General features: G+C 37.8%; 4 protein-coding genes across 4 annotated transcripts in view; 1 reads left to right on the forward strand and 3 right to left on the reverse strand.

Moving 5' to 3' along the window:
* Positions 1 to 377: 377 nt before the first annotated feature.
* Positions 378 to 7,312, reverse strand: ppp2r1bb (protein phosphatase 2, regulatory subunit A, beta b). The gene is made up of 15 exons (XM_077722164.1): positions 7,070 to 7,312; positions 6,143 to 6,233; positions 5,924 to 6,024; positions 5,605 to 5,837; positions 5,382 to 5,529; positions 4,667 to 4,822; positions 4,427 to 4,541; positions 4,263 to 4,333; positions 3,795 to 3,929; positions 3,041 to 3,214; positions 2,900 to 2,960; positions 1,706 to 1,860; positions 1,073 to 1,215; positions 912 to 1,003; positions 378 to 830 (listed from the first exon to the last, which is right to left on the reverse strand). The coding sequence occupies exons 1-15, from the start codon at positions 7,145 to 7,147 to the stop codon at positions 814 to 816; spliced, it is 1,770 nt and encodes a 589-aa protein (XP_077578290.1). The 5' UTR covers positions 7,148 to 7,312; the 3' UTR covers positions 378 to 813.
* A 259-nt stretch (positions 7,313 to 7,571) lies between these two features.
* On the forward strand, positions 7,572 to 8,730 carry med29 (mediator complex subunit 29). The gene is made up of 4 exons (XM_077722168.1): positions 7,572 to 7,784; positions 7,860 to 7,918; positions 8,199 to 8,283; positions 8,349 to 8,730. The coding sequence occupies exons 1-4, from the start codon at positions 7,626 to 7,628 to the stop codon at positions 8,577 to 8,579; spliced, it is 534 nt and encodes a 177-aa protein (XP_077578294.1). The 5' UTR covers positions 7,572 to 7,625; the 3' UTR covers positions 8,580 to 8,730.
* A 406-nt stretch (positions 8,731 to 9,136) lies between these two features.
* On the reverse strand, positions 9,137 to 15,296 carry mlf1 (myeloid leukemia factor 1). Its single transcript, XM_077722167.1, has 8 exons — positions 14,704 to 15,296; positions 14,074 to 14,224; positions 12,874 to 12,969; positions 11,256 to 11,339; positions 11,042 to 11,176; positions 10,373 to 10,532; positions 10,157 to 10,295; positions 9,137 to 9,618 (listed from the first exon to the last, which is right to left on the reverse strand). Exons 1-8 carry the CDS (start codon positions 14,745 to 14,747, stop codon positions 9,558 to 9,560), a joined length of 870 nt encoding a protein of 289 aa, XP_077578293.1. The 5' UTR covers positions 14,748 to 15,296; the 3' UTR covers positions 9,137 to 9,557.
* A 149-nt stretch (positions 15,297 to 15,445) lies between these two features.
* rsrc1 (arginine/serine-rich coiled-coil 1) overlaps positions 15,446 to 25,919 on the reverse strand; it is a 78,162-nt gene continuing 67,688 nt past the window's right edge. Inside the window, exons 8-10 of the mRNA XM_077722166.1 lie at positions 18,601 to 18,707; positions 16,393 to 16,491; positions 15,446 to 15,943 (exon numbers count right to left, since the gene is read on the reverse strand). Coding sequence (XP_077578292.1) covers positions 15,851 to 15,943; positions 16,393 to 16,491; positions 18,601 to 18,707 — 299 coding nt within the window. The 3' untranslated portion in view covers positions 15,446 to 15,850. The remainder of the gene's footprint in view (positions 15,944 to 16,392; positions 16,492 to 18,600; positions 18,708 to 25,919) is intronic.

Raw genomic sequence — 25,919 nt, forward strand, 5'->3', positions numbered from 1 at the left:
ACACAACTCTCCTCTGTCATCATTTGAATATATTGACTACAAGTAAACAGAAAGAATTAAGTGAAAATGTGTCCAGACCGGGAATTGAGCCCAAACCACCCAGATGAAAGGCAAGTGACTTAACCTCTACACCACAGTGTCCACACCTTACCTTAAAGCAAAGATGCGCAATATAGGAAATGAATGAACAAGTAAAAAGCCTTATTATACTATGTCGTTTTTTACGAAAATGTTTTCTCATGTTTTATCTTAAGGTGAAACGGGAAGATGAGTCATTACAAAAATATCGCTATCAAAGTTAATGATGTCGTCGTGTCACTGTTTAACTTCCCTTTTCTTGTTAATTTGTGCCGAGAGAGCGAAAGTGCATGACACACTTATTCTTATTAACTTCATTCAGATGAGGGAGGATACAGTAGAACAGCATCAAGTGTGGGAAGCACTGAAAGGAACAATAAAACAAAGTACACTGATCATCAAGGTAAGAGTTTTCAAGAAAAAAAAATACGACTAAAATGTTATCTTCAATTGAGAAGGGTATTTCTTATTTTATTTTTTTTAGAATTTCAATAGACACTGGATAAAATGCTCACGCAAACATTGCTAGTTGATGTTTTGAGGCTAAAACAATGGAAAATAAAGGGTGTTTCAAGGCAAAAAAGAGGAATGTGAGCTTGTGTAATACTTGGACTATGGAGTAATATTAGCAGGGCCTGATTTTACAGCTTTCTAATTGGTCTGTACAGTTAGCCATTGATCTTACACATCAATAAATATCTTGTAAAAGGCTTGAGCTGAGACTTGTCGCTTGACTTAGGCCAGTGAGAGAACTACAAAAAAGAGGAGATCACTTATTAGGATCTAAAAAAAAAAAGGAAACTAAGGGGGACATTTAGAAGACTTTTGCTTACCGCTAATGGCCTCCTGGGCAAAGTACTTAACGTCCATGTCTGTGTCGGTGGCCAGCTTCTCCAGGACTGGTTTGACTTCTCCCTGCAGTGTGCTGGCGACACAAAACGACGGTGAATTTACTCTACGCCCTCCTGCTTTCGGCAACTCTGTTTGGACTTACCTGGCGTCCAGGATGGGTCCGATTTTCTGCAGCGATTTGGCCACGTTGAAGCGCACGTTGGCTACCTGATCGTTGGACATTTTGAGGACCACGGGGAGCATTTGCTTGGTGGTGATGTCTTGACCGCATGCCTCGGACAGAGCCTGATGACGACACAAATTGGTTAGTCGAATAAAAAACACAAAATAAAACTATTTACATTGACTTTAAAAATGTGTCAGATGGTCGGGGTCAGAACAAGATATGATACAACTAAAAAAGTGCATCCGTTAACAGTACATATGAAACAGAAAAAAGGGACTAAAGTATTAACATACTCATCACTCATCAGTAAAGTGGAAAAAGTATAAAGTACAAAGTCAAGTCAAAAGGAATGTATTAAGAAATATTAAAATGCCATTTTAAAAAGATAGAGGGGCTGTAAAACACCCAAAAAAAAATAAGAGTGGACACAGCTACTGCCACTAGCTTCCACCTGACGGCGCCATCTTGGGGAATTAAAAAAAAATATATATATTTGGACAATGTCGGCGGGCCGGATTAAAAATCCCAACGGGCTATATGTGGCCCGCATGCCTTAGTTTGCCACCACACAGAGTCTATTTCTTTTGGGTTAACATTTGCAAGACTCACGTTGATGCAGAAAAGAGTGGTCATCCTGTGAAGGTAATTGGGATCATTGGCCATGCCCAAAACTTTGGGCACGATGGTGTTTTGCGCCCACTCGGCCCCAAAGCGCTCCACCAGCTTCATCAGGTTGCAGGTGGCCGCCTCGCGGATGGCGTACACTACAACGAGAAATTTGAGGTGAACATTGAGATTGGGCAATTGGCAAAAAAGTGCTAAAAACGCAGGATGAAGTCAGCGAGGAAAGCATGTCTTTATCCCCCCCTTTTTAATTTCGATCTTACATAACAGTAGTCCGCCTAACCCCCAGACGCGCGACATTCCTATGATGTAATGCAGCTGGCCATTTGTCCTCCATCACACATCTCTAATTGGGGAAAAACTCCAGAGAGGAAAAAAAAGCGCTTCAACGCGACCTACTACGAAAGACAACGTTCCAGTGTGGCGGTGCAAAGCAAAGTTTAGGGAAAATATACGAGCGTTGAGCGCTTTGTGCTCACTGAGCACCATGGGAAGCGAAAAAAATAAATAACTTAAGGCCATATCGCTTTTATTTGGTTGAACTGTTAGACCTCAACTAATGACAGCTTCACTTCTTCCCTATTGACTTTGAAATTACCATTAAACAAATTTCACTAACTGGAATATTAGCACATACATACTATAGCCTTACTATACTATGTCATTTTTTACCAAAAAAAAAAAACCTTACTATACTATGTCGTTTTTTTTACCAAAAAAAGCCTTACTATACTATGTAATTTTTGAGGGGAAAAAAACATACTATACTATGTCTTTTTTTTTTTTTTACCAAAAAAAGCCTTGCTATACTGTCATTTTTTGAGGGGAAAAAGCCATACTATGTCGTTTTTTTTACCAAAATAAAGCCTTACTATATACTATGTCATTTTTTGAGGGGGAAAAAGCCATACTAGACTATGTCGAACGTCAAAAATCATATTTGCTGGTGGGTGAAGATAATTTTTAGATCGGTGTCCCTTATCAGCAACATGTATAATAAAAAAGAAAAACACTCAATATTAATTTAAAGGTAATTTCCCCTTTTACAACAGTTAAAAAAAACAATAAATCACCTATTGCTCACTGTTTTATTTTAGCTGACACACATCGATTCCACTTGAAAAAGAAAGCGATCGCACGACTTTCAAAAAACGAATAAAAAGACCGAAGTGTACTTACCATGGTCGATAAGCCATGCCATGCAAAGAGTGTTGAGCTTCTCGTCAAAGAATTCCACTCCCTGTGGAAACAGAATGCCAATTTAAACCAACAGTAACACAAAAAAGCCACATTTTACTTGTATTTTCTCGCATTTCTCACCAGCTGACCCGCCAACAGGGGCATGTATTCAATAATAGCCAGGCGAACCCTCCACTTGGCGTCCTCGGCCAACTCCACGATGGCCGGCAGGAGGGATTGGGACAGTTGACGGATGCCGATCACCTCATTGACGCAGTCCAGGTTGGAGATGATGTTGAGACGTACTTCAGGGCACTGTAAGGGAAAAGGAAATTATGTATTTTTGCTCAGTAACTTCATTTTTGTCATATCATATAAAGGAGAAGCACAAAAAAACTGACTGACTTTTACTTGAAACCGCCGGTAGTGTGAATTTCCCATGCGCCTCCATAAAGAAAGTACCTCCCCAAATAAAATTTAATGAACCGAGCGCATGGGGGGGTCTTTTCGGTTTACGACGCCAATTCTGTAAACCAAGTTTATCAGAAACTAGGGGGGAGGTCATAATTACAGTATTTATTCCCCTTAGGAAATGGTGTATTCTGCTTTTTTTTCCTCCCATTACGAACACATCCAACTATTTTTGCATCTAAATCATTTCTGGCTGTATTTCAAAAAGTCCAGGACAAATTCCTTTAAAAAAGTCCAAGCAAATGAACGTAAAACGTCAAAATCTTCAAAATTTTGAATGCATTTTGAGGACAATGGCCTCCTAAAAAACTTTCAAGGCATGCACAAGTTGTCTAAAGTTTGGCCAAATGTTATGATCACATGCTTGGGTAAATAAAAGAAGAATTGTAAGAGGAAATAAAGAACAAATGTGTATTTCCTTTACCTCGTCCTTGAGCTGAGCCAGGAAGAGAGGCAATAAATGCTCTATTGTGTTATCCTTGCCCAAAATGGCAGAAAGGCCCATGATAACCAAGGCCAGTGCTGACTTCACGTGTTGGTTAGTGTCGGAAACCAGCTCCTGTAAAGATTAAAATATAAAAATCAGCATTTATGATGAACACATCAATATACATTTAAGGCTTCCCACTTAAATAATGATCTACGCAAAAAAAGTAAGCTTAAGTTTTTACACATGAGTAGACACTGCCCCCTGCTGTCTGGAAAGCAGTACTGTTCAAACAGCATCATAAAAATTACAAGTTTGTTCTTTTTTGTCCCCAAGGTGTCACAGAAAAGCACATAAAAATATTACAAGTTGGGCAGTAAAAAGAAATATCTTGCCCTTGGTCCAAATGACCATAAAAGGAGATTATAGTTCACCAGGAAGATATATATAAATATATATTTTTACCTTGACGCAAGGTAGGATGTGAGTCATGATGATCTGCTCACGGTTGTCCTCTGGGAGATTCTCGCAGAATTCTAGCCAATAGATAGGAAAGATATTTAGGTTAAGTAGTAATATTTGATAGACATATCCTTATTAATAAATTGGTGGTGGAATTATGGACTGACCTTTGACTTTGTTGGCTGCAGCAGCACGGACTTCAGCTTCGCAGTCCTTGAGAAGGTTTTGGAAAGCTGGGACCAGGTCATTCTTGGTGATTTCTGGGCCAACTGCCTTTTGGAGCTATTGAAAAAATAAAGTAACAATATTACTTGCTCATCAAATCGTTTTATTGAAGTAAAACCAATTTTAAAATATGCAATTTTTCTCTCCCTACTTAATCAGTACAAAAATCAATAAAAATTCACCTCAGAAAACTTGTCGGCCACCATGTAGCGGACCCTCCAGGACTTGTCTTCAGCGGCCTGGCGCAGGGTGGGCATGACCAGGGTCTCCAAGTCTTCTGGAGGGAGAAGAGTGGCAATGCTGACGCACGCCTCTACTGCCAGAAGCCGTACGGAGTCCTGGTGGGAGAAAAAAAATGGAGTCAACAAATGAAGGTATTGTACGTTTAGATAGGAGTACAAAATCCGAGCCAAAAATCGAAATCTTATGAAATGCTCAAAGTTAGTAAAATAAAATAGGTTACATGCTCCCAAAAAATTCAAATCATGTCCTAAAATAACAAATTTCTTAAAAAAAAAAACAGTAAAAAGAAAAGCTCCCTAACACAACGTGACTACATAGTAAACAATTGCAAAATAAAAGGGGAAAAATGTTGTCAAATTGCAGTCTTTTACCAGTTAATAGCACAACAAATTATTTTAATGAGGCCCAATGTTGACAAAATAATTGCTATACTGACTCAACTTGAGTAAAAAAAAATATTTGTCTATGTCTATATCACTATTTTTTTTACTAGAGTTCAGTCAATCTAGTAATTATTTTTATAATTATTATTTTTATTTACTAAATATATATATAGACATTTTTCCTACCACAATTTATAGGATGTTTACATGCTTTAATATCTAATTGAATAGCTTTTTAAAGGCAATAACTGCTAATCAACAACCAACTGACCTGCTCATCGGACGCCAAAGCGGTGAAGAGAGAGATGATGTCACTCCTGACGTAATCCAACTCCAACACCCGGGCAAACTCGCCCAGTTTGGAAGCGGCGGCACGTCGAACCATCGGCGTGTCATCTGAACAAAGGGTGCGGAAATGCCTACAAGAGACAACAATGACATCGTCAAACAACTTGGAAATACAAACATAACCACGGCGTTGAAATGAGACTCACTGGCGAATTTCAGCCTTGACAGTGCTGGAAACGCGGGGATAACAAACGCTGAAGAGTCCGCAGGCGGAGGTTCGGGAGGTGAACCAGTCACCGCAAGACAGGCGTTTGACCAAAGGCTCGAAATGGACCTCCAGGTCAACTGGAGAATGCTCCTGAGAGATCTTGCGAAGGGATTCCACTGCTTTGTCACGGACCACAGTCTCCTCTACTGTAGCGAGGCTCTCCAGGGGAGGCTAGATGTCAGAAAAAAAGGGGCATTTCATATATCAATAATAGGCAAAAATCATTTTTTGGAAATTGTAGAAGGCGTTAAACCTACCAGGAGACAGTGGACGTACTCTGGGCCACCCACCAGCATTGTGAAGTTGCCAAGCTGCTCGGCCAAGGCCAGCAATACCTCATCTTCATCATAGATGGTGTCTAACAGAGGGAAATAAAAAGATGATTCCAACTGACCAATCACGCGACAGCTTCATTTAATAAAACATGACTGTCAGCCATGGTTTATTTTGATTGGGTGGTGGTGTTAATAGGTAACCTGTGAGGAAGGGAAGCAGTTCAGTGCGAGTCCGTTCCACACCGAGCGCCAGTGCAATAGTAGACAGCTTTTTGATGCTGTTCAGTCGCAACTGTAGAAAAATGTTAAAAGATAAAGATAATCATATATTATGGTTAAATAAATTGAATGTCCTATTGTTGTAAATAGTGGGAAATATGTTGGATACTTCATAATCTACAAACAAACTGCATTCCTGTTTATTAACCATATATCAATAAAGATATATACAAAAAACGGGATTGTGTTTTATAAACCTGGCAACCTGGAATGTACGAAAGCTTTCTTGACATATGCTATTATATATATAAATATATATTTTTTGTAGTTAAAAAAAGCAAGACGAATAAACTCTAGGTTAATAGTTGACCATAGTAGAGAACAATGATCATTATCGATGCAAGAAATTGTGATTATGGGAGTGGGTGGGCGAGTCTTTTATTGGCGGCGTTATGTTTTGTTACCGCGGTTAGCTGTAATAAATACAAGCACGGATCTTGTTGATCACTATAAAATGTAGCCATATTTGTTATCGTACGGATGAGAACAACTGAATATCGCACCAAAAAAAAACGACTGCTACTGTCATGGTGTCCAATCACTTGATACGGAAAAACGTCAGAAGGTAGTTTGGATCAGACCAAATCTGGTCCATTTAACTGCTGAACACAAATCGAAAATAATACTAGATCCGATTGTATGGGTATTAGGAAGTTTAGCTTTGAAGAAATGCATCATCTGGACATGGGTGCGACCGTTTGCGAAAGCCGCATAGGCCATGGCATGTTTTCGAGTTAGCAATGCTAACTAGTTACCAAGCGGCAAAGAAAACACCAAGGCGATCCGTGCGATCACGCGATCGGGAGAAAAGCGACAGGAACGGGAAAAAAATTGCCGATCACCACGTACCTGAACATCCTCGTTTCGCAGTTCGTCGATGAGAACAGCAATAGGGTACAGAGAATCGTCTCCGTCGGCTCCGGCCATTTTGGAATATACAGCGGTGATGATGCGAACGGTGAGAACTTGGCCTGCTACGGGGTTTCCGGTCCGTTTAGAAGGAGCAATGACGTATTTGAAGAAATGGCTTCTCCCGCTCTAGTCATACATTCATATAGAAGACGTTTATGCTCGTTTCCTCTTTTTCATCTTTTATTAAGATCACGTCAAACTGTGTCCCCAATTGCTCGCAGAGCCTGACATAATAAGATAGTTTACTTTCAAAAACATATATCCATTTGCAAAACACGCACAAAATGATAAACGTTGCATTCATCACATTCATATGGGTTATATATTTTATTTTTTAAAAGCCATATATAGCTATTTTAAAGGACACTCAATTGACAACAATGTTACATATAAAAAGACCAACAACTGACGACACTCATTTCCATTGGCCCGCAGCACATCAGAAATCTACTCTCATATATGACATCTACCGAACTGCATCGGTTGAGCCAAGATGGCGTCCCACCAACACCAACCCGGTGTTCCAAGTTTACAACAGCAACAAGCTGCATCCCTGCAGCAACAGCAACAACAGCAGTTGACTCAACAGCAAGACTTTGACCCGGTCCATCGCTTCAAGATGCTCATTCCACAGTTGAAAGAAAGTCTACAGGTAACACACTGGCTAAAACCCCAACTCTTCCTATTAACAGCGCCTAACGGAGTTTATTTTTGTTTCACTTTGCAGAACCTCATGAAAATCGCTGCGCTCAACTTCGCCCACAACACGAACATTGATAACGGAGTGTACGTACCCTTATATTTCTTTTGTTTACACGTCTGCCGTTAACATATCTACGTCATCAAGTGGCGACCCAGAATGGAGGACCCATCACACGGTGGTTTATTATTATTATTTTAAATCTAATTTATTATTTGTTTTTAATGGGGCCCTTGTGATTTTGAATGTTTGTAGAGAGATAAAAAACTGAAAGTATGTAAAAAGCCACATTAGATATAAAATAGACTAAGCAAAGAGCCACGTGTTCGCCAATCTTATACTATGCAATGGTTGTTTCTCTTCCAGTAAAAGCAGTGACACTGCAGTCCAACGCTTTGACAAAAGCCTCGAGGAGTTCTACGCCCTTTGTGATCAGCTGGAGCTGTGCTTGGTGAGATCCACCCACCTTGACCTACCCATTGACCATGACCCTTAACCTATTGACCTTTTCTTTAGCGGCTGGCTTACGAGTGCCTCTCGCAGAGCATCGACAGCGCCAAACATTCGCCCAACCTGGTGCCCACCGCCGCCTCCAAACCAGACACGGTGCAGGCGGAATCCATGTCCTACGCCCAGTATCTCGGCATGATCAAATCCCAAATTTCATGTGCAAAGGACATCCATAATGCTCTACTTGAGTGTTCAAAAAAGATTGCCGGAAAGGGACAACCTCCGGGAATCATGTAAATTTTGACTTTTAAAAAATGCCATTTTGTGTTGGTTTTGTTTTGCCTGCTTCTGTGCAAGAAGTCATGTTTTTTGGTCAGTTTTCACATTATGTCTGCACTTTGGAGGAATCCATTAAAAAGGTATAGGATTGAAAACTTGTTTGTCTTATAATTAATGAATTAATAATTGCTGTGAGCGTAACATGATCAACATCAAATTTCCTGACATAGCACCAATTCAAGATTTTTCCAATATTTTCCCTAAAAAATTGGAAAATTGTGTCAAAATGTGCACATTCATGTTGACATTTTTATTTTTCAATGCTGTGTATATTCCAAATATACCAGATCAACAGTTGCGTCACTAAGCTTGGATGAAAAATGAACAATATACATAAAAAAAAGGAAAGTTTTTTTTTTCTTTGTACAAAGATTACAGCAAAAAAAAAAACAATACATTTTCAATACTTAGCAACATCTAATTGCATTTGAATCATCCCAAATCACACACACTCAAGTTATGGCCCTTTCAGTGTCATTTTTCTTTCTTTTTTTGACACCAAGTCAAACAAAACATTTAAGTGAGTGGATTTAATTCCAAATGGCACACACATTCCTCAGCATTCTTCAAAAAAAATCCATAAATGCCATCATATCTCCCCGATAAAACCTGTGCTTTCCATACATCTCCAACTTAGCTTCTTCCATAAACCAGCTAGCTAAGCTAATCACAAATATGGTTGCAAATTTCTCACTTCCTCCATCCTTTTTTTCCACAAAGCGGGAACATTTGAAATGGGCAAATTTTAAGTGATACGATAGCAGAAGAAGACGTAGAAGAAGAAGCAGCTTGATGGACAAACTGCGGAACGTTAAAACCTTGAGGAGCACTTACCAGATGAACATTCAAAATGGAGAAAACTAAAACATCAGGGATGAATGAAACCATTATGTTTTTGTGCCTAGTTCTGAATGCGTTAAGGAGCAATGTTTTTTTTTAATCTTTTGTTGGGTTGGAAGTCTTCAGGATACTTTTAGGTTTGGTTTTTGGATGTTCTCTGCAAAAGGCACATAAAAACAGGTCATATGACAAAAGTCAATCCACTAAATCATTCATTTTTTTTACTATTAAGCCTTTGGTTGCCCAATGAAGAAAATGGCATTTTACTTTTAAATATATGAACGTTCTATTTTCTTCTTTTGCATCATTTTCTGATGTTGTGGAAAACATTCCCATCCAAATATATCAATCTTAGCTTCCTGAGATTATATAAATATATATTTAAAAAAAAAAATCATAATTCCATCTTTCATGCAGGTTTAAAAATCCAGAAAAAAATGCTCATCTGCACTCATCTTTTGTTTACATTTGAAAATCTCAATTCCATTTAACTGACTTTAAACATTTTTTTTATTGTTTAAGGTGTAGGGGAACATAGCATTAACTTCAAAACATTTTTTTATTTTTTCTATTTAATTTTTTGGCCAAAGTTTGGCAAACTACGGCCCGCGGGCCACATCTGGCCCACCAGGCGTATTAATCCGGCCCGCCGATGTCCAAATAATGTTTTTTTTTTTCTCCACTAAATGACTAACCTGTGGGTGCGGGGACTACCGGTGAGAGCTGCCGGCTGGCATCGGTGATGATGTGGCGGTTCCAGTCGAGCCATGGAAACAGGCGGTTTGAACTTGGACAGCTCCTTCTGCCACTCCTCGTCAAAGGACTGCGCTTCGGCTAAAGTGTGAATAAATCAAGACGCAAGAGTTATATGAGAGGAAAAGGACATGAGAAAAAAATGAGTCTAGTCGCACATTCATCCATGTTCTGGAAGTCCTGGCTGAACTCTTTATCTCCCGTTTTCTTGTTCATTTTCTTCTCAACGACGTGTCCCCGGTCTTGGATGTGGTGGCCGATGGACATCTTCTCCATCCCGCTTTCCGAGTCTTTTAAGGCTCGCACAGTCTCCTTCATCTGAGCAAAGTATTTTTTGTGTTTGTGTACTTTCAAGAATTACCTGAATAATTTGAGACTTTTCTCCAAAATACACTTTTCTACCAAAATATACAATTCAGCTTCATTCTAATACTACAATAACTATAAAATCAAAGATTATATTTGAATCCTAAAAAAAAATTATGCACAAAGACTTGCACTACAATACATCCATAATTACCAAAATTAACACAGCATCATATTAATGATATAAAAACTCCAAAAACATCTGCTAATTTTCCCATTAAAAAACTAACTAATTTTGTTTACCTTCAACAATATAGACACACTATTTATAACAAATACTCTATTCAACTTCATTATAATATAACAATTTTAGTGTAAAATATAACATTTCCACCCTTAAATTATACTATAATGAAAAACAAAAAACTACAATACCCATAATTACCAATGACAACATAACATTATACTCTAACGGACTCCCAAGTCCAAAAACATTTGTTTTTACACAAGTGTTTACTTACGCCTCCGGGGCCCCGACGCGTCGACGATGAGGCCTGGAAGACCTTTGGGGGGTCGTTCCCAACCTTGGAATACGTCATGACTGACGAGGAGCTGAAGGTGTGGGTGTTGGCGTCCATGGTGTTGCCCATGGTGTCCTGGACGCAAAAACCCAATCAAAAGCGTCAGGAGGGGTAAAAAAAAAGCTTTGGAGGAAAGTCAGTAGCGTAAACTCACCAAGTTTTTGTGCATCCCGTCCATTCTGCTCCTCATGTTGGTCACAAAGTTATCAAACACGCCAAAAGGGGTCATGGCCGTGTCCTGCACAAACACAGAAGGGAGAAAGAATGCTGGTCAGTCATGGCAGCTGTTTTCAAGGCATTACCAGCTCATAAACGACGGCCTTATAGTTGTACGTATTTAAAAAAAAAAAAACATACATTAGATAGTCGCTTTTAAATGTGTCAAAGAGCAAATTGGGACAAAATCACTAAATATTTTGACCAAAGTTGGCAATTAATTTGCATTAAATGTTAAGTCTGTGGATGTTTTCTTAGTGGCATAGCTCCGCCCACTCGATCTAGGATAGAGATCATTCCACGGCATGAACGTTTCAAAGCATGGAAGCCGAAGCCTTAAGTACTACGACCGGGGCTTTATCTGGAACAAACCTGCTGGGTGTTTATGACCGGCGCGAGCATCCCGGCACGTACGAGGGGCTACGAGGGGGCTACAACGGGCACGGTGTTGAATGACTTGTGTTCCAATGTGTAATTGGGTCGCATTGCCGGAGATTAACGGCGACTTTGGCGCTTCATTCTGAGAAAGCTTGCACCGACCGGGGGGCCGAAAAGCCCAAAGGCTACCACGCTGCGCTCGCTCAGCTCTTTTCCAAAAGGTCAAGCTGATGTAAATAAAACACTCTTGCTCACTATCTCCTTCCAAGGCCAATTTTATCCTAGAGTGGCATCTACGGGCAAATAAATGCCAAGTCCATTTGGGAGCGTATTATATTTAGACCGGACGGCTTGGTGTTGAAGATAAGGGACTGAAAAACGGACAAGATGGCGTTCTACGTGATGAGAACGCAGTATATGGCAGTAGTTCAGGAATAATTTGTGTGTTGATCCGAATATAAGACGATGTTTTGTTGCATTGAAAGAAAACTGAAAAAGTGTCGTCTCATAATCGGGGTGTAGACATTGTACCTGTTCACAACACTAGGTGGCACCGATATTGTTTACATAATTATTAAATATATTGGTTATTTATATTTCATTTAAAAATGTGATTGAATTTTCATTTATATATTTAAATGTTAAGATTTAGCATTATTTAAATAAGGAAAAATAACATACTTTTTCTCTTCAATATATTGTTATAATCATTTGTTTCAGATGTACTGTCATTATTTGGTGTAAAAAATTGAATTTGATGTTTTTTCAAATTTGAGTCTAAGAAAAACAGGGGGTCGTCTTATTTTCGGGCCAATGAGGTATTAGGATATTTGAGGGGAACGGACTGTTTTGAGACTGTAAAAATGGCATCATGTGACTGCAGATTTATAAACAAACATGGACAGAAAGTGAAACGCGATACAAAGATGTGAGTGGCGATCCTCAAGGGGATGGCGGGGAAACGTGAACCCGCGTTACTATGTTATCTAAGTGGAAGGTAAATAGACTGGTCGTATTTTGTGTTGAATACTAGATTGAAAAAAGAAAATCACGACTATGACGTGGCTGACATGTTGATGTATGAGTTGTTTTTTCTATGATAGGTGCATTTTTTACAGTGCAAAAATCATTACAGCTTATTTTTGTATAGTAATAAGTAAGTAAGATGTTTGTCTCACAGTTCTGAAGTTCCGAGTTCGAACTGCTTGGTGGCGGCCTTCATGTGTAGAGTTTGCAAGCTCTCCCCGGGTTTGCGTGGGTTTTCTCCAGGTGCTCTGACACAATCCAAAAAAACATGCATGTCAGGTTCAATGTTTTTTTAGCCAATAGTCAATTCCCAAATACTTTTGTCCAGAAAATCTTTTAAAAGCAAATCATTTAATTAGCAGAAAATCTGAAGAAGCCAAATGTGGCTTTAGACACAAAAAGCAGATTATAGTACGCCAAACTTCTATTGTGAGAGCAGATTTAAAAAAATATGCGTATTGTGTATCAATTCTTGGAAATTGCCTTTTTTGTGTCCAATTATAAAATGATTTTACCCATTTATAAACTGATATCAACTCCAGAAGGATCAAATCAAAAGTTGGAATGGCTGCTTTTCCGGCACCGAGTGAGGTCATTAGCGCGGGGGGTATTATCTAGTATTCAAGAGGCATCAAGTTGCTGTTTATTAAGGCCCAGTCTTGTGATCAAAGTCATTATCAAGGATAAATATACAGGCCTCCATGGCATAACAGGATTAAACTGGTTCATGTGCTTGTCCTGATTTGAGGGAAGGTTAGCGGGTGCAAAACTGGAAACCAGTTCCTACAAAGTAGGGCGTCTTGCTTCAATTTGCTTTGTAAACAATTTTGGGAATACCAATACAACAGATATGCAATTTAAACAATTTTGAAACATTTTAAACAATTTCGAAACATTTTATAACAATTTTTAAACATTTTTGAAACAATTTTGAAACAATTTTAAACATTTTTTTTGGAATACCAATACAGCAGATATGCAATTTAAATTGTGTACAATTAGTTTGACGTTTTCAGCTAAAATTTGGTGCAATTTTTTTTACATCTACTTGATTTCCCTACAGTTGAAAAACTAACACCAAAAAAGCATCCTATTCTAGTCTTCTTATCTATTTAATGTATTTATTTTTAGGACGGTGTTGTCCACCATTATAGCAAATGTTTACTAAATAAATTAAATGCAACCTATTGATTCTGCAGTCATTTCTAGTGCTAAAAACGCTACACTAAGTATTTTGCATTTATATTAAATTGTGGGCTGTCTTGATGATTTTATATTGGATTCAAATGGAACTTTTAACATGAGCAGTTAACATTTGGAACAGTTTAATGACTTTGTTGACATGTTCTCACCCTGTGATTGCCCCTCAACGTTGGCGGGTCCACCGGGTCGTGCCCGCGGCTTCTCCCGTCCGTGATACCCGGCATGATGGCTCCGCCCATCGGTTCCGAGAAACTCCGCATCACCTGGCGCATGTGATCTCGGTGTGCCCGGAATGGATCTCTACAAAAAACAAAGGAAGGTTGCTCAGTTGGATACTGGGAGTGTCATTTCTAGTTTTGATGAGGAAATAGTGTCCAAAATGTATATTGTTAAGAGTGATCTGAGTCTTAATGTATTGGATATTGAGCCCAAATTCAGATGGATTTGATGTCAACTGTTGTCAAAAGGAGACTTGGCACAAAAACTGTTATTATTTGTTTAGCTTAGGTTATTTCTTTTCACTCATTTCCAATACTGCTTATTAAAGTCAAGGTCATTTTTTTCATTCAAATGAACATAAAAAATGACTTTAACACAGAATATTGGATTTATTTGAGTTGAAATATTTTGAGAATGTTGTCATCATGCAAGTTAAATACATATATGAGACAGTAATGCTCACTTTTGAGTTATATAGCAATATAGATTTGCATATATTAAAAAAAACGTTGAGCTCTGATAATGACAATAACAACACAGCTTTTGACGTCAAAACTTACGAGAAAAATGGGTCATCGTCAAAATCTCTGTAGTTTCCAAACATTTCCAAAAAACGTGAGTTTAAACAATATGGCCAGATGAACAAAAAATGTAATTTAATTCGATTTAAACAAACATAATATGTATTCCGAATGGGCTGCAGGTGTATCACGTCCGAGAGAAGCTTCGGTAATGTCCCTGTGGGGAGGGTGGAGCTAATTTAGGAGAGTGGGCATTTGACCACGTGACGTCAATACCGGACTCTCATTGGCCGATGGGAGACCACTTCCGTCAACGAGGTTGTTGTCTCGCTCAATGCTGCCATGACGACGGCGCTTTGAAACTTGTCGTAAAAAGTCGCCCCTGTCTGTGATACTAGTCATCGTATTTTAGTGAAACACAGCCATTTAGGCACCTTCTGACAAAACGCTGTCCAAAGTCCACCATTCACGTTCATTCCGTGGGTGAAATATCTTGGGAAGCCACGGTTTCAAGGGTGTGCTCTTGCTTTTTTAGCCTGTATTTAGGAGCTCATTACCGCAGCGGCTATTTGGAGGGGCAATGGCGGGGTGACAGTGTCCCACACTGGGTATAGATTTACCATCTGGCCCGGGCCATAAATAGGCCCAGCTCTGATTCTCTACACTGCCTTAAAATGTCACTCATAATTAAAATCCAGACATGAACGAACGCGACTTAATTAATCTTGGGCAGTCAACAAGGTCACAGTTTGAAAAGGAAAAAGAAAGGTGAAAAGACGTCTGTCAACTAACGCTCTTTATTAATGGAGTTGTTTACAAAGTTTGACACGCCATATCGGCGATTTCAAGAGTCTTAACTTTTGTTCAAATTGTTTTTGGGGGGTGAAATATAAAAACGAGACCGAAATTAGTAGTCATATAGAAAATTGCAGGAATGTTTCCAAAAAGTTTGAAATCGACTAGTACTCGAAACATTGCTTACAGCGACGTCTAGTGGCCATATGCAAGAATGCCATAATCCACTATAAACAAAGTATTAATTCTAGCAAAAAATGATCTCACAGCTTCTACTAAGAATTAATTCTCACTGTCATTCATTCAGCTAAACCAATTTAAGTAATAATTGAATAAAACTTGAAAGGATATGATAGCCAAATCCAGATGAAATAAAAGTGGCGTTCCTGGGTTAAGCCACGGGACTTCCCATGAGCCTCTCCTGGCGTAACGAATGAAGTCGGTTGAGCCACAATTCCTCAGCCTTCTCTTTGTCAATGAACAGCTGCGTGAGACAAAGCACAGAACTCATTTGTTGCCATATTAAAAAAAACAACAGATCCTCCAATTTAACTACTACCTATCACTAGCCGCCAATAATACAACCCATAATTATATATGTAAACACACTACTCTCTTATAACATTTGGAGGACCCAGTAATGTACTTGGGAGCCAGAATATGACCCGGGGACATATTAGTGCCATATATCAGCCTGTAGCAAGGACTTGTGTGTGTATATTTATGTACAATCTGTGTATATTTGTTATCTGCATATATCAGGTCATAACTTAGTTTGCCCGCAGGAGATAGATGAGCAAAAACCCGCTGAGCATTAGTGCACTTTAAAGTTTTCCTCTTGTTTTTACATTTTTTGGGGGTGTATGACACCCTCGAGGGTGGATGACAACTCCTGATGGGGTGTTGTTAGGGGTTGTCATGGTGACCACTTACAGAAGGGTGAGCAAGACTGTCCGTGTCATTGTAGACGATGGATAGGGGGAAAGTAACGTCCACAGGTTCGGATTCCTGTTTTACCACCACAGGCTCAATCTGGTGAGAAAAAGAGGGATTTTTAGAAATAAAATGGATACTTATTGGTGTCATTTTTATAAAATTTTGACAATTTGGAAGGTGAATGGAAGTGATTTATAATTGTCTTCAAAACCATGTCAGGTGAATATTTTTTTTTCCTTAAATGCATGGAGATATTTGAAGATAATTACCCCCAAAAAAGATTGTTTTGTATTATTCTACCATACACAGAAAGCTTATGCACAGCACTATTTTAAGTCATTAAAACAACCTAAAAAAAACACATATAGGCCAAAATATATAATTTTTTTGTACCCAAGTGTCACCCACAAATGTGGACACTAGTTGTTAATTATAATGATTAATTTTCATTATTAATCACATCTTTACAAATAAACAAAATGAAAAAAAATACTTCATAAAATTAAAAACAAATAATTTAGTTACGACCCCCAGTAGCACTATCATCCTTTTTTCCACATAACTATTTAAACAAAAAAATACATATATTTTAAGGAAAAAAAAACATTAGATAATAAATAGGAATATTTAAAATGCATAATGCATAAATTTATAAATAAGTGAAGACCTCCATTTATCCAGCAGATGACAGTATAGTTCTTCTGGATTCATAAAGTTGGATTGAAGCATCATGGTCATATCATTAGGTACACCCACACAGTAAATATATATATATATATATATGTAAAAAGGGTTGCATTAAACATCGAACAATTTGAGTTTCTCATATAAAACAGTGTTTTTATAAGTGATTATTTTTTGCAGGTGCGGAGGAAAAAACATTTTGATGTTTGTAATAGTTGTTTTGACTGTCTTCAGCTTTTAAATTAGCTACTCTACGTATTGGAAATGTAATGAAGGTATTCTAAAAGCTTGTTACGGTAAGAGATACTTGATCCAAGGTTTCCAATTGCATTCGTCAAAAAAATAAATAAAGAAATGACTAGGAGCTATTTTAAAATGGACAAAAAGAATGAGCCGTCTTCCACCTGCTTAAGTAGTAAACATTGAGCTGGAAAATGTTTGCCAAGTGTGTTCATGTTTCAAAGTGTTTGTGTGTGATGAGGAGCTCCAGAGCAAATGTTTATCATTTGGAAGCTTCTTCTGACATTCAATTTGGCTGCAAGCTAAAAGTGAGGCACATCTAAGAGGTTCACAAGCTAATAAGCAAGCTGATAAGCCAAGAAGCAAATATTCAACCCACTCATTTTAGCTGTAATGTTCCACAGAAAAGCTAAATTTGATTAAAAAATATCTCAATTTTAGAAAAATACCACTTCCCACATGTAAACGTGTGTTTTAAAGGGTTATAGAATTTTATTGAGATATTTCTTGTAAGAATTTTGCCTGAAAAAATATTGCTTAAAAATATTGCCTAAAAATGTAATTCAATGAGTTTTTTTATTAGCACATGGTTTATAAAAGAGTCAAAATTGGATTGGGTATAAAACAATAACCATAATTCATCAATTTTTTTTAAAATGTACCAAAAAGTGATGGAGAGCAACATGTCTCCAGAACAAGTGGCTCTTGAGCCGCATGCGGCTCCCGGCCAAAATGAATGTGGCTCTTTTCTTCTTATCATATTTTGAATTTTTGGTGGCTCTTCTTTCCCTGGTTTCATGTTTCTCTTATTTTTATTTTCTCTTAAAACAGACTCAAAACAATTTATAAAACAAATAATATTTTTAAAAAAAATTGGCGAGTTGGATTTTGTGATGCGTACGTAAAGAGTGACTCTTTTTGACACATTTTGACTCTGTGTCTAGCTTATTCGCCGATATTATTCCATTTATTTAAGAAAATATAAATATTTTTGAAAATATATCTATATTAATGTTAAAACCTCCCAGTTGGGGGCGAACAATATGGTGGAATCTCGACCTTGGTGGACACACGACCTATATTAGATGAAAAAAAAACCCAAACAAATCAAATCGAAGTAACATTTCAATAATAACTTATGTGCTTGGTTTCTATCCCATTGGGTGACAGATCCAGGACGGATCAGTTTATCTGAATGGCTAACATTTGATTGGTCTCTGGCGGAGGGGGTTATGAGCCCCCAATTGAATTTAAAGAGCAAAAAAAATTGCCACACCGTACCTTGACGTCGTCTCGAGATGATTTGAAAGCCTGTGGAACAAAAGAGTCGCTCTCGATAGCCTCGATGTCCTTTATCCTTCGCACTTGGTCCTCCAAAGAAGTTCCCTCTGTAAGAAAAATTAAGATAAAATAAATAAACAGACTCCGTTTGGACAGATTGAGTTACCTCGATTGTATGTGATCCGTCTAAGTAACAATTCTTGACACGTAATGTGACGTATGGGATGTTATTTTAATCTTTAAGGGAGATTTGGCTGCCAAGGACGCGTAGCGGAACTTCGAATAAATGCTAATAAAATGAGAGTAAATTACACTGAGAATAATGCATTGTAAAATAATCACAGATAGAAACGCAAACTGGCCGCAATGGAATTTCATTTAGGAGACAAAATGGGATTAGGTTTCATCCATTGTTGCCGCGGTTTTGACCAATCATGCACAAAAATAGGAAAAGGCTTCCATTATAAATGATTCCTGTATATAAACAGATATTATTTGCAAAGGACGTTTTTTAAGAGAGAGTCGGTGGAATGAGCTAAAAGGAAAAGTTTGCCTAGGTAGGGAAGCTATGGCTCCGGAGCTACATGTGGCTCTTTGGATGGGCGCATATGGCTCTCGGATGCTCATTTATTGGCAATGATGGTAATGTAGTAGTGTGAGAAAATTTTTGAAAGATTTTTAGATATTTTTGTAGTTTAAAATGGGTGAAATGACTAAAAAATATGCACACTTTGATATCAGATATTTTGGTGCATCAAAATGGGTGAAATGACTGCAAAAAATGCACAGATTTGCATGTATGTTTACTTTGATATTCTGAATATGGCTCTAAAAAATGTAATTTTTAAGTATGAAGGTCTCTCAAAAAGTCTACAATTTTTTTTCTACATTTCACTCCAAATTTACAGTAAAAATTGTTTAAAATGACATCGTGAAAAGAGCTATCTTGCACTCAAGTGTTTTTTTTTTATATTTAGGCCATCATTTGCTAAATTTTTGCTCTAAATGCCAACTTTTGAGCAAATATACCATAAAAATATCACATCATATTTGACATATTTCAACAAATTGCTCAAAACGCCAAAAATTGAGCAAATATACCACAAAAATATCACATCATATTTGACAAATTTCAACAAATTGCTCAAAACACCAAAACTTGAGCAAATATACCATAAGAATATCACAGCATACTTAACATATTTCAACAAAAATCAGCATCTCGGCGACAAACAACTAACATAGCTAAAATTTGACTGAATTACTATCAGCATTTCCCTTTTGGAATAAATCAAATCCAAAGAGAATGTGTTCCACTTGAGAGGCGGCGCTGGTACGTGCAGTTGACTCAGGCGTCCGTGTACACACGACTAATACAGAAAATGAATCCATTAGTTATAACAAGATGGCTGTCACAACACTTGGTCATGGCGTGGGGGGTGTTTAATGAATACATGAATATTTGTCTGGGCATCTCACACACCCATAGACGTGCAATTAGAACGGCACTCAAACATAACCGGGTTTTGATTTAAACACAGTATAGAATTGGACAAATAGGTAATAATTATGCCTGGGAGCGTGTCATGACTCATTACAGCCACTAGACGGCAAAATCAAGGCACCATTTTCATTTGGACATTTACCACCTGCATTTTAAACTATTCTGAATGATTCTTTAATGGAAAAATAAACACCCCATCCATTCATTTTCTGTTAAGGCTAATTTTAGATATTCAGTTTTTCAATAGATTTAAAACAATGTTTATTTAAGCTTTTTTAAATGTATTTTTAGATGTTACAAAATGATTTTTGAACTAAAAACAGAAAAATTGACTTAAAAAATTACAATTGTTGATTTAAAATGGGGAAAATAAGGAAATGTAATATACATCTATACTCTTCATTTTAATGTCATCCTAAAACAGAAAGTCAGCACTCATGATTTACTTTCTCGGGCCGCACAAGATGATACGGCGGGCCAAATTTGGCCCCCGGGCCGCCACTTTGACACCAATGCATTAGGTGGTCCACCCTTCAAAATAAAGGTCTGCGAGTGTTTGAAAATCCTACAATACCAAACATATCCACTAGGTCTCCCTTCAAAATAGAGCGATGTTATTCAACTCCATTAAAAAAAACTACAAAATGTCCAAATGTGTCCTGTTGCATCATTTTTATGTTTAAAAATTGTCCTCAAAGCACTGTTTTTTTCTAAATTATTTTTTATTTTTAGTTACCATGTTTGTTTCCTGCCCATAGACTAACATAGACAACATATACTGGCCAAATACTTCAATTTGAAGTATTTAAATACCAAGAAAAGTTGGTAAGAAATAGAGGTTGATTCATGATGTTTGTTTGTTATTGTTTTTTTTCCCCAAAAAATAAGAGACGGGGCCCATTTTGTACAATTCTATGACACACAAACATCTCAAAAACATCTTTTTCAGTCACATTGGCACTCAAGTGCAATTTGTAGTCTTCAACAAAGCTATCAATGTCAAACATGCACCCATCAATGTCGATATCAATGTCAAAGACGCGCAAATGGAAATGCAATCAATCCATTACGACCTCCATTTTTTTAGGGACAAACACATTATGGGTAGATAAGATAACTCGTACATGCTGTTTGTCAGATATCAGCGGCCAAGATATGTATTTCGCCCACATGATGGACTCAGGCGGACTGAAAAATCGATAAAATAGCGTTCCGCTGGCTCAAAGGTCAAAGTAGATATTTAATATTGACACATTATCTGACAAATGAATTTAGTTTAGCCCGTGACAGTGACGAGAAGAAGGCAAAAAAGAGCGAGACGTCGATTTTCAAAGGGAAATGAGAGCCGCTACGTAAACAACCACACTACTTTGATGTCATATTTCCCCCGCTGTGGCAAATGTTTTCCAAATTCCAGTAATAAAAAATAAATACATAAAAACACCAAGACATCTATCCTGTTAAAACATTGCAAGCAAGAGTGATTTACTCTCAAATTAGAAATGTTATTAAATGTAAACAAACTAGCTGGTTTGAGCAGTTTTGTATAAAAAATACAACAAAATTTGGCAAAAAGCCTTAAAACCTAATTGTAATTACTGTATTTTCTCGCATATAAGTCGCATCTGTGTATAAGCCTTACCTTTAAAATGGCCTTAAAATCGTTTAATTTTACAATTTCCCTCATATAAGACGCCCCCTGATTGACAATTTTAACCTCCACATTTAAGGTTTTAAGAGGGACTCCAAATGTGTTACTTTGAAGGGAAAATCTTTAAAAAAATATGTAGTATTTCTGTGATAATGTAGAAATTGAAAGGATAATCTACTGGGTTGTCTGGTCATGGACAAATTCAAAAAGGAAGTCATGTGAGCAGTACAACAAGGAACTGTGTCTGTAACAGTCTAGTGTCTTGCGTTTTGAGTGTTTTTCTTTGTCATTTTGCAGTTTTGTGCATGCCAAGTCTAATTTATGCACATATAAGCCTCACCCTTGACCCAGTCATCATTTTTTTAGGTACAAATACGGAATATATGTAAGAAAATACAGTATTTAAAAATGGCAGTCCCCAATAGGCCAATGAAAATCCTGATCAAGCCACGATTCCAAATGAATCTGAGCACAATTCTGCTTTTGAATTCGACCAAAAACAGCAAAAAACAAACAGGTATGAGAATGCATTTTTCCAAAGGAAAGCGGCAGTCATTAGCGAGAAGAATCGGACAGACAACCACGCTGACAAGCGAATCAATACGCTATGCTTTCCTCTAAATGGCTGTTTGTCCACCTCATTGATTAAGAAGCAGAGGAAATCAAACAAGCCAATAGCGAGCGGCCTGATTTGGAAGCCATCAGCGTCCAAGCCTCAGAAACAACTGGTCGCCGAAAAATGGCCACAAGAGGGAACTGTTCAACAATGCATGTCAGCAGATACTGGCGGACAGGAGAGCGCCTGTTTTGACCGCAAAAGTGGATGTAATGCCAAATAATTTCATTAGATCAACAGTTTTGCTGAATTTGGGTTCAATGAATAACGTTTTGTTGCCTTGGGAACAAAAAAATGCAGCAAATCTTGAATTTCGTTAGCAAAAAAGGTAAAAATTCAATTAGCCACATTGATATGTTGTATGAACTATACATAAGGTCTTAACTTAATGAAAAATAACCTAAATTTTTTGTTACAATTCCAGTGGCAACCAGAAAAAAATTGAAAATGAATATTTTTCTTAGTGTGACATCATTTTTGAACAAAAATAAATGATCTAAATTTGATTCTACTACAGTATATCAGTTAATTTATGACCCTTGTTATTAAAAAAATGACTCTAAATTCTACTTTTTTGTTCTTCAAATTCAAGATTTTTTTGTATATAATCATATAAAAACCACTTTAAAATTATACCGAGTTAAAACTGGTGTCATATAAAGTAAAACTACTGGCGTGTGGAAATATTTGAATATTTTGTGAAGTATTGGCTGAATTTTTGCACTATTTTACTTTACTAACTCAGTCATTTAAAGTTGTAAAAATGGAGTAACATGCTCATTTATAGTAAAACACAGCAACACTCAATTTAAGCCATCTCATTATAAAATTATTCAAATTTTTCTTGCTACTAATTGATAGAAATGAAGCCATTAATCAAGCCAAAAGCCATCACTCAGCCCAAGGAAGAGGAATAGCAAGTTTGCTAATAAGCACCTTCCCTATTTGAGCCCTCATTAGCATTCATTTTTAATGTAATTATGCGATTCTTTTACAGAGGGCTCATAAATTACGGCTCTTTTGTTGCCGGCTGGCCTTGTAAAATCTAAACTAACGCTTTGTAGTCTGATCTTTAAGGCAATTACTGGCTTCTTTACTCTTTTATCTCGCTGCATTTTCAATAACCTGCTCTCCAATGATTTATCTCGCCTCTTTTTCTCTCTCTCTAACCGGCGGCCAACTGCCCCATCGCCAACCCCCCCGTACACCCACCCACACGCGTGACGCACCGACGCACGGCGCCACCCGGTTGTTTACCATCTCCATTACATATTTTCCAAATAACGCTATATTTGCGAAAATAACGTCCGTTTTTAAGGAGACCCGCTCTCAGTTTTTGAGTTCAACTTTAATTAATTGATTTTCTGAACCGCTTTATCCTCACAATGTTCGCGGGGGGTGCTGGAGCCAATCCCAACTGACTTTCTGGGACACCTAGAATCAAAGATCAGCCAATCACAGAGCAAAAAGACAAAAAGATGACCAATCATAGTTATGGGCAATTTAGCGTGGCCAATCAGATGACAAGGCATGTTTTTGGAATGTGGGAGGAAACCGTAGTACCCGGAGAAAACCCACAAAGGTCTGTGAGAACATGAAAACTACCCACAAGTGGTCTGACCTGGATTTTGGGAGAACATGAAATTCTGGATTTGAACCCAGGACCCCGGAGCTGTGAGCCCGATGTGCTAACCACTCAATCCACCGTGCCGCTGAGACAATACATATTAATGAACATATATACATGTAAATATGTGCCCTCTTTGTGTACCGTCTGTTCCAAAAAATGCACTGGCCACATCTAAAACGGGTTATCACTGCCATCTACTGGTGGTTTCTCATTAGTAATATTTAGCTGCGTCAATTGAATTTTTGTTTTTGTCCTGCCTGTTGGTCGGAGTTAATTTTAAATGTGTTTTAGTAGTACAAGTTGCTTCCAAGTCCTCAATTTGAACCCCCAACACTTTAAGATAGTCTCCTATCCTCACCCTGCATAGTTGTTGTTTTATTGGAAATAGCTGTCAAATTATATTTCTAGTCTATAAAATCTAAAAAATGAAAATAATTTAACTGCAAGAGGCGAGTCAGAAGCCTTACAAACATTTGCAAGTGGATTCATTAAAAAAGGTGTCCGGCACGAGCACTGGCAAGGCTAATACTTTTAGAGTGTATCGATTACCAGGACCACGGACAGCTCCTGATGTTTATCCCTTGGAATGCATCAAGTGGCTAATGAGCAGCTATTAGGCTCATCGATTTGCTGATTTCAATTGATAGCTGGCAGGCCAAAGCTGCATGTCAATATTTGCATAGCTAATAGCCGCTGGCTTCAAGCAATGAACGGAAGAGAAACGAGGGCGGAAAATAAAAAGCAACACCAGGAAACAAACATGGAGAACGCGTCCATTCTAAACGTTACGTCGGGGGGTCAACGGGCCCACCAACAGACAGACGGAGCCAGATGTCTCAAGTGTGTCCCCCAGGAATGGATGCACGTATATATATGTATGCTTTTTCAATTGTGGCTGAGAGAAAGAGATGTCCAATAACAGAGCAGGTGGCTAAGCCCGTTTAATGTGCGTTCCCATGAGACACACACACACACATACACACACAAAAAACACACAATCATAGAGTACCCCTAGCGCTAAAAACCTTATAATCCACTAGGCTCACAGATCACATCATTAGGTACAATTATACAGGTTTAGTACAGGTTTTATCAAGTGCAAATCCTTTTTAAGGGGATTTGGAACTGGATTTTTTTGGGCAATTTTACAGCAAATCTTGCTAAAAATGTTCCTAAAATTTCTTAAACTAAAATTATACAATGGAGCACAAGGAAAAAATGTTATGAGAGGGAAATTTAACAGTTTTAAGACACAAATATTACTTAAGATAGGTGTCAAAGTGGCAGCCCGCGGGCCAAATTTGGCCCGACGCATCATTTTTTTGTGGCCCGAGGAAGTAAATCATGTGTTTCACATTTTCTTTGCTTATAAAATTTCTATGAAAAAATATTGCATAGGATAATGGTGCCACATCTATAGAAAAAAAAACAAGCATTTAAAGGGTTAACTTGACGTGAAACTAAGCCATGGGTGTGTGTGTATGTTAAAGACTAAGTGGCAAGGTCTTGGCTTTTTCGATCCTTTTTATGTATACGTGTATAAGCCGAGTAAAACACCAAGTAGCTAATTACTTAACGAGAGAAAGCTCTTCAAAATGAAAATGATGTCATCGAAATCCAGGAAACGGGCTCAGCTAACACCAAAATGTGCGTACACCACAGTCTTCTTGACGTGGAGCCATCGAGCAAGTTGCTACGCTTTTAATTGATTCTTTCTTTCATTGGATTGGCTGACGGGATGTGTGTGTGTGTGTGTGTGTGTGTTTCGCTGCAAAATATATGAGTAAAGGTCAAAGTCGTGTGTGTTTCGGAGTTGCAATTAATTAGGAAAATGCCCTCAGCCCTCCTTTTCTGACCTCCCTTTTTAGACTAATAATCTTGTTACAGGGTTGTCAGTATACTTCCCGTTTATTTTTTT

This window comes from Stigmatopora nigra, chromosome 8, assembly GCF_051989575.1.
Source record: "Stigmatopora nigra isolate UIUO_SnigA chromosome 8, RoL_Snig_1.1, whole genome shotgun sequence".
Classification (NCBI taxonomy): domain Eukaryota; kingdom Metazoa; phylum Chordata; class Actinopteri; order Syngnathiformes; family Syngnathidae; genus Stigmatopora; species Stigmatopora nigra.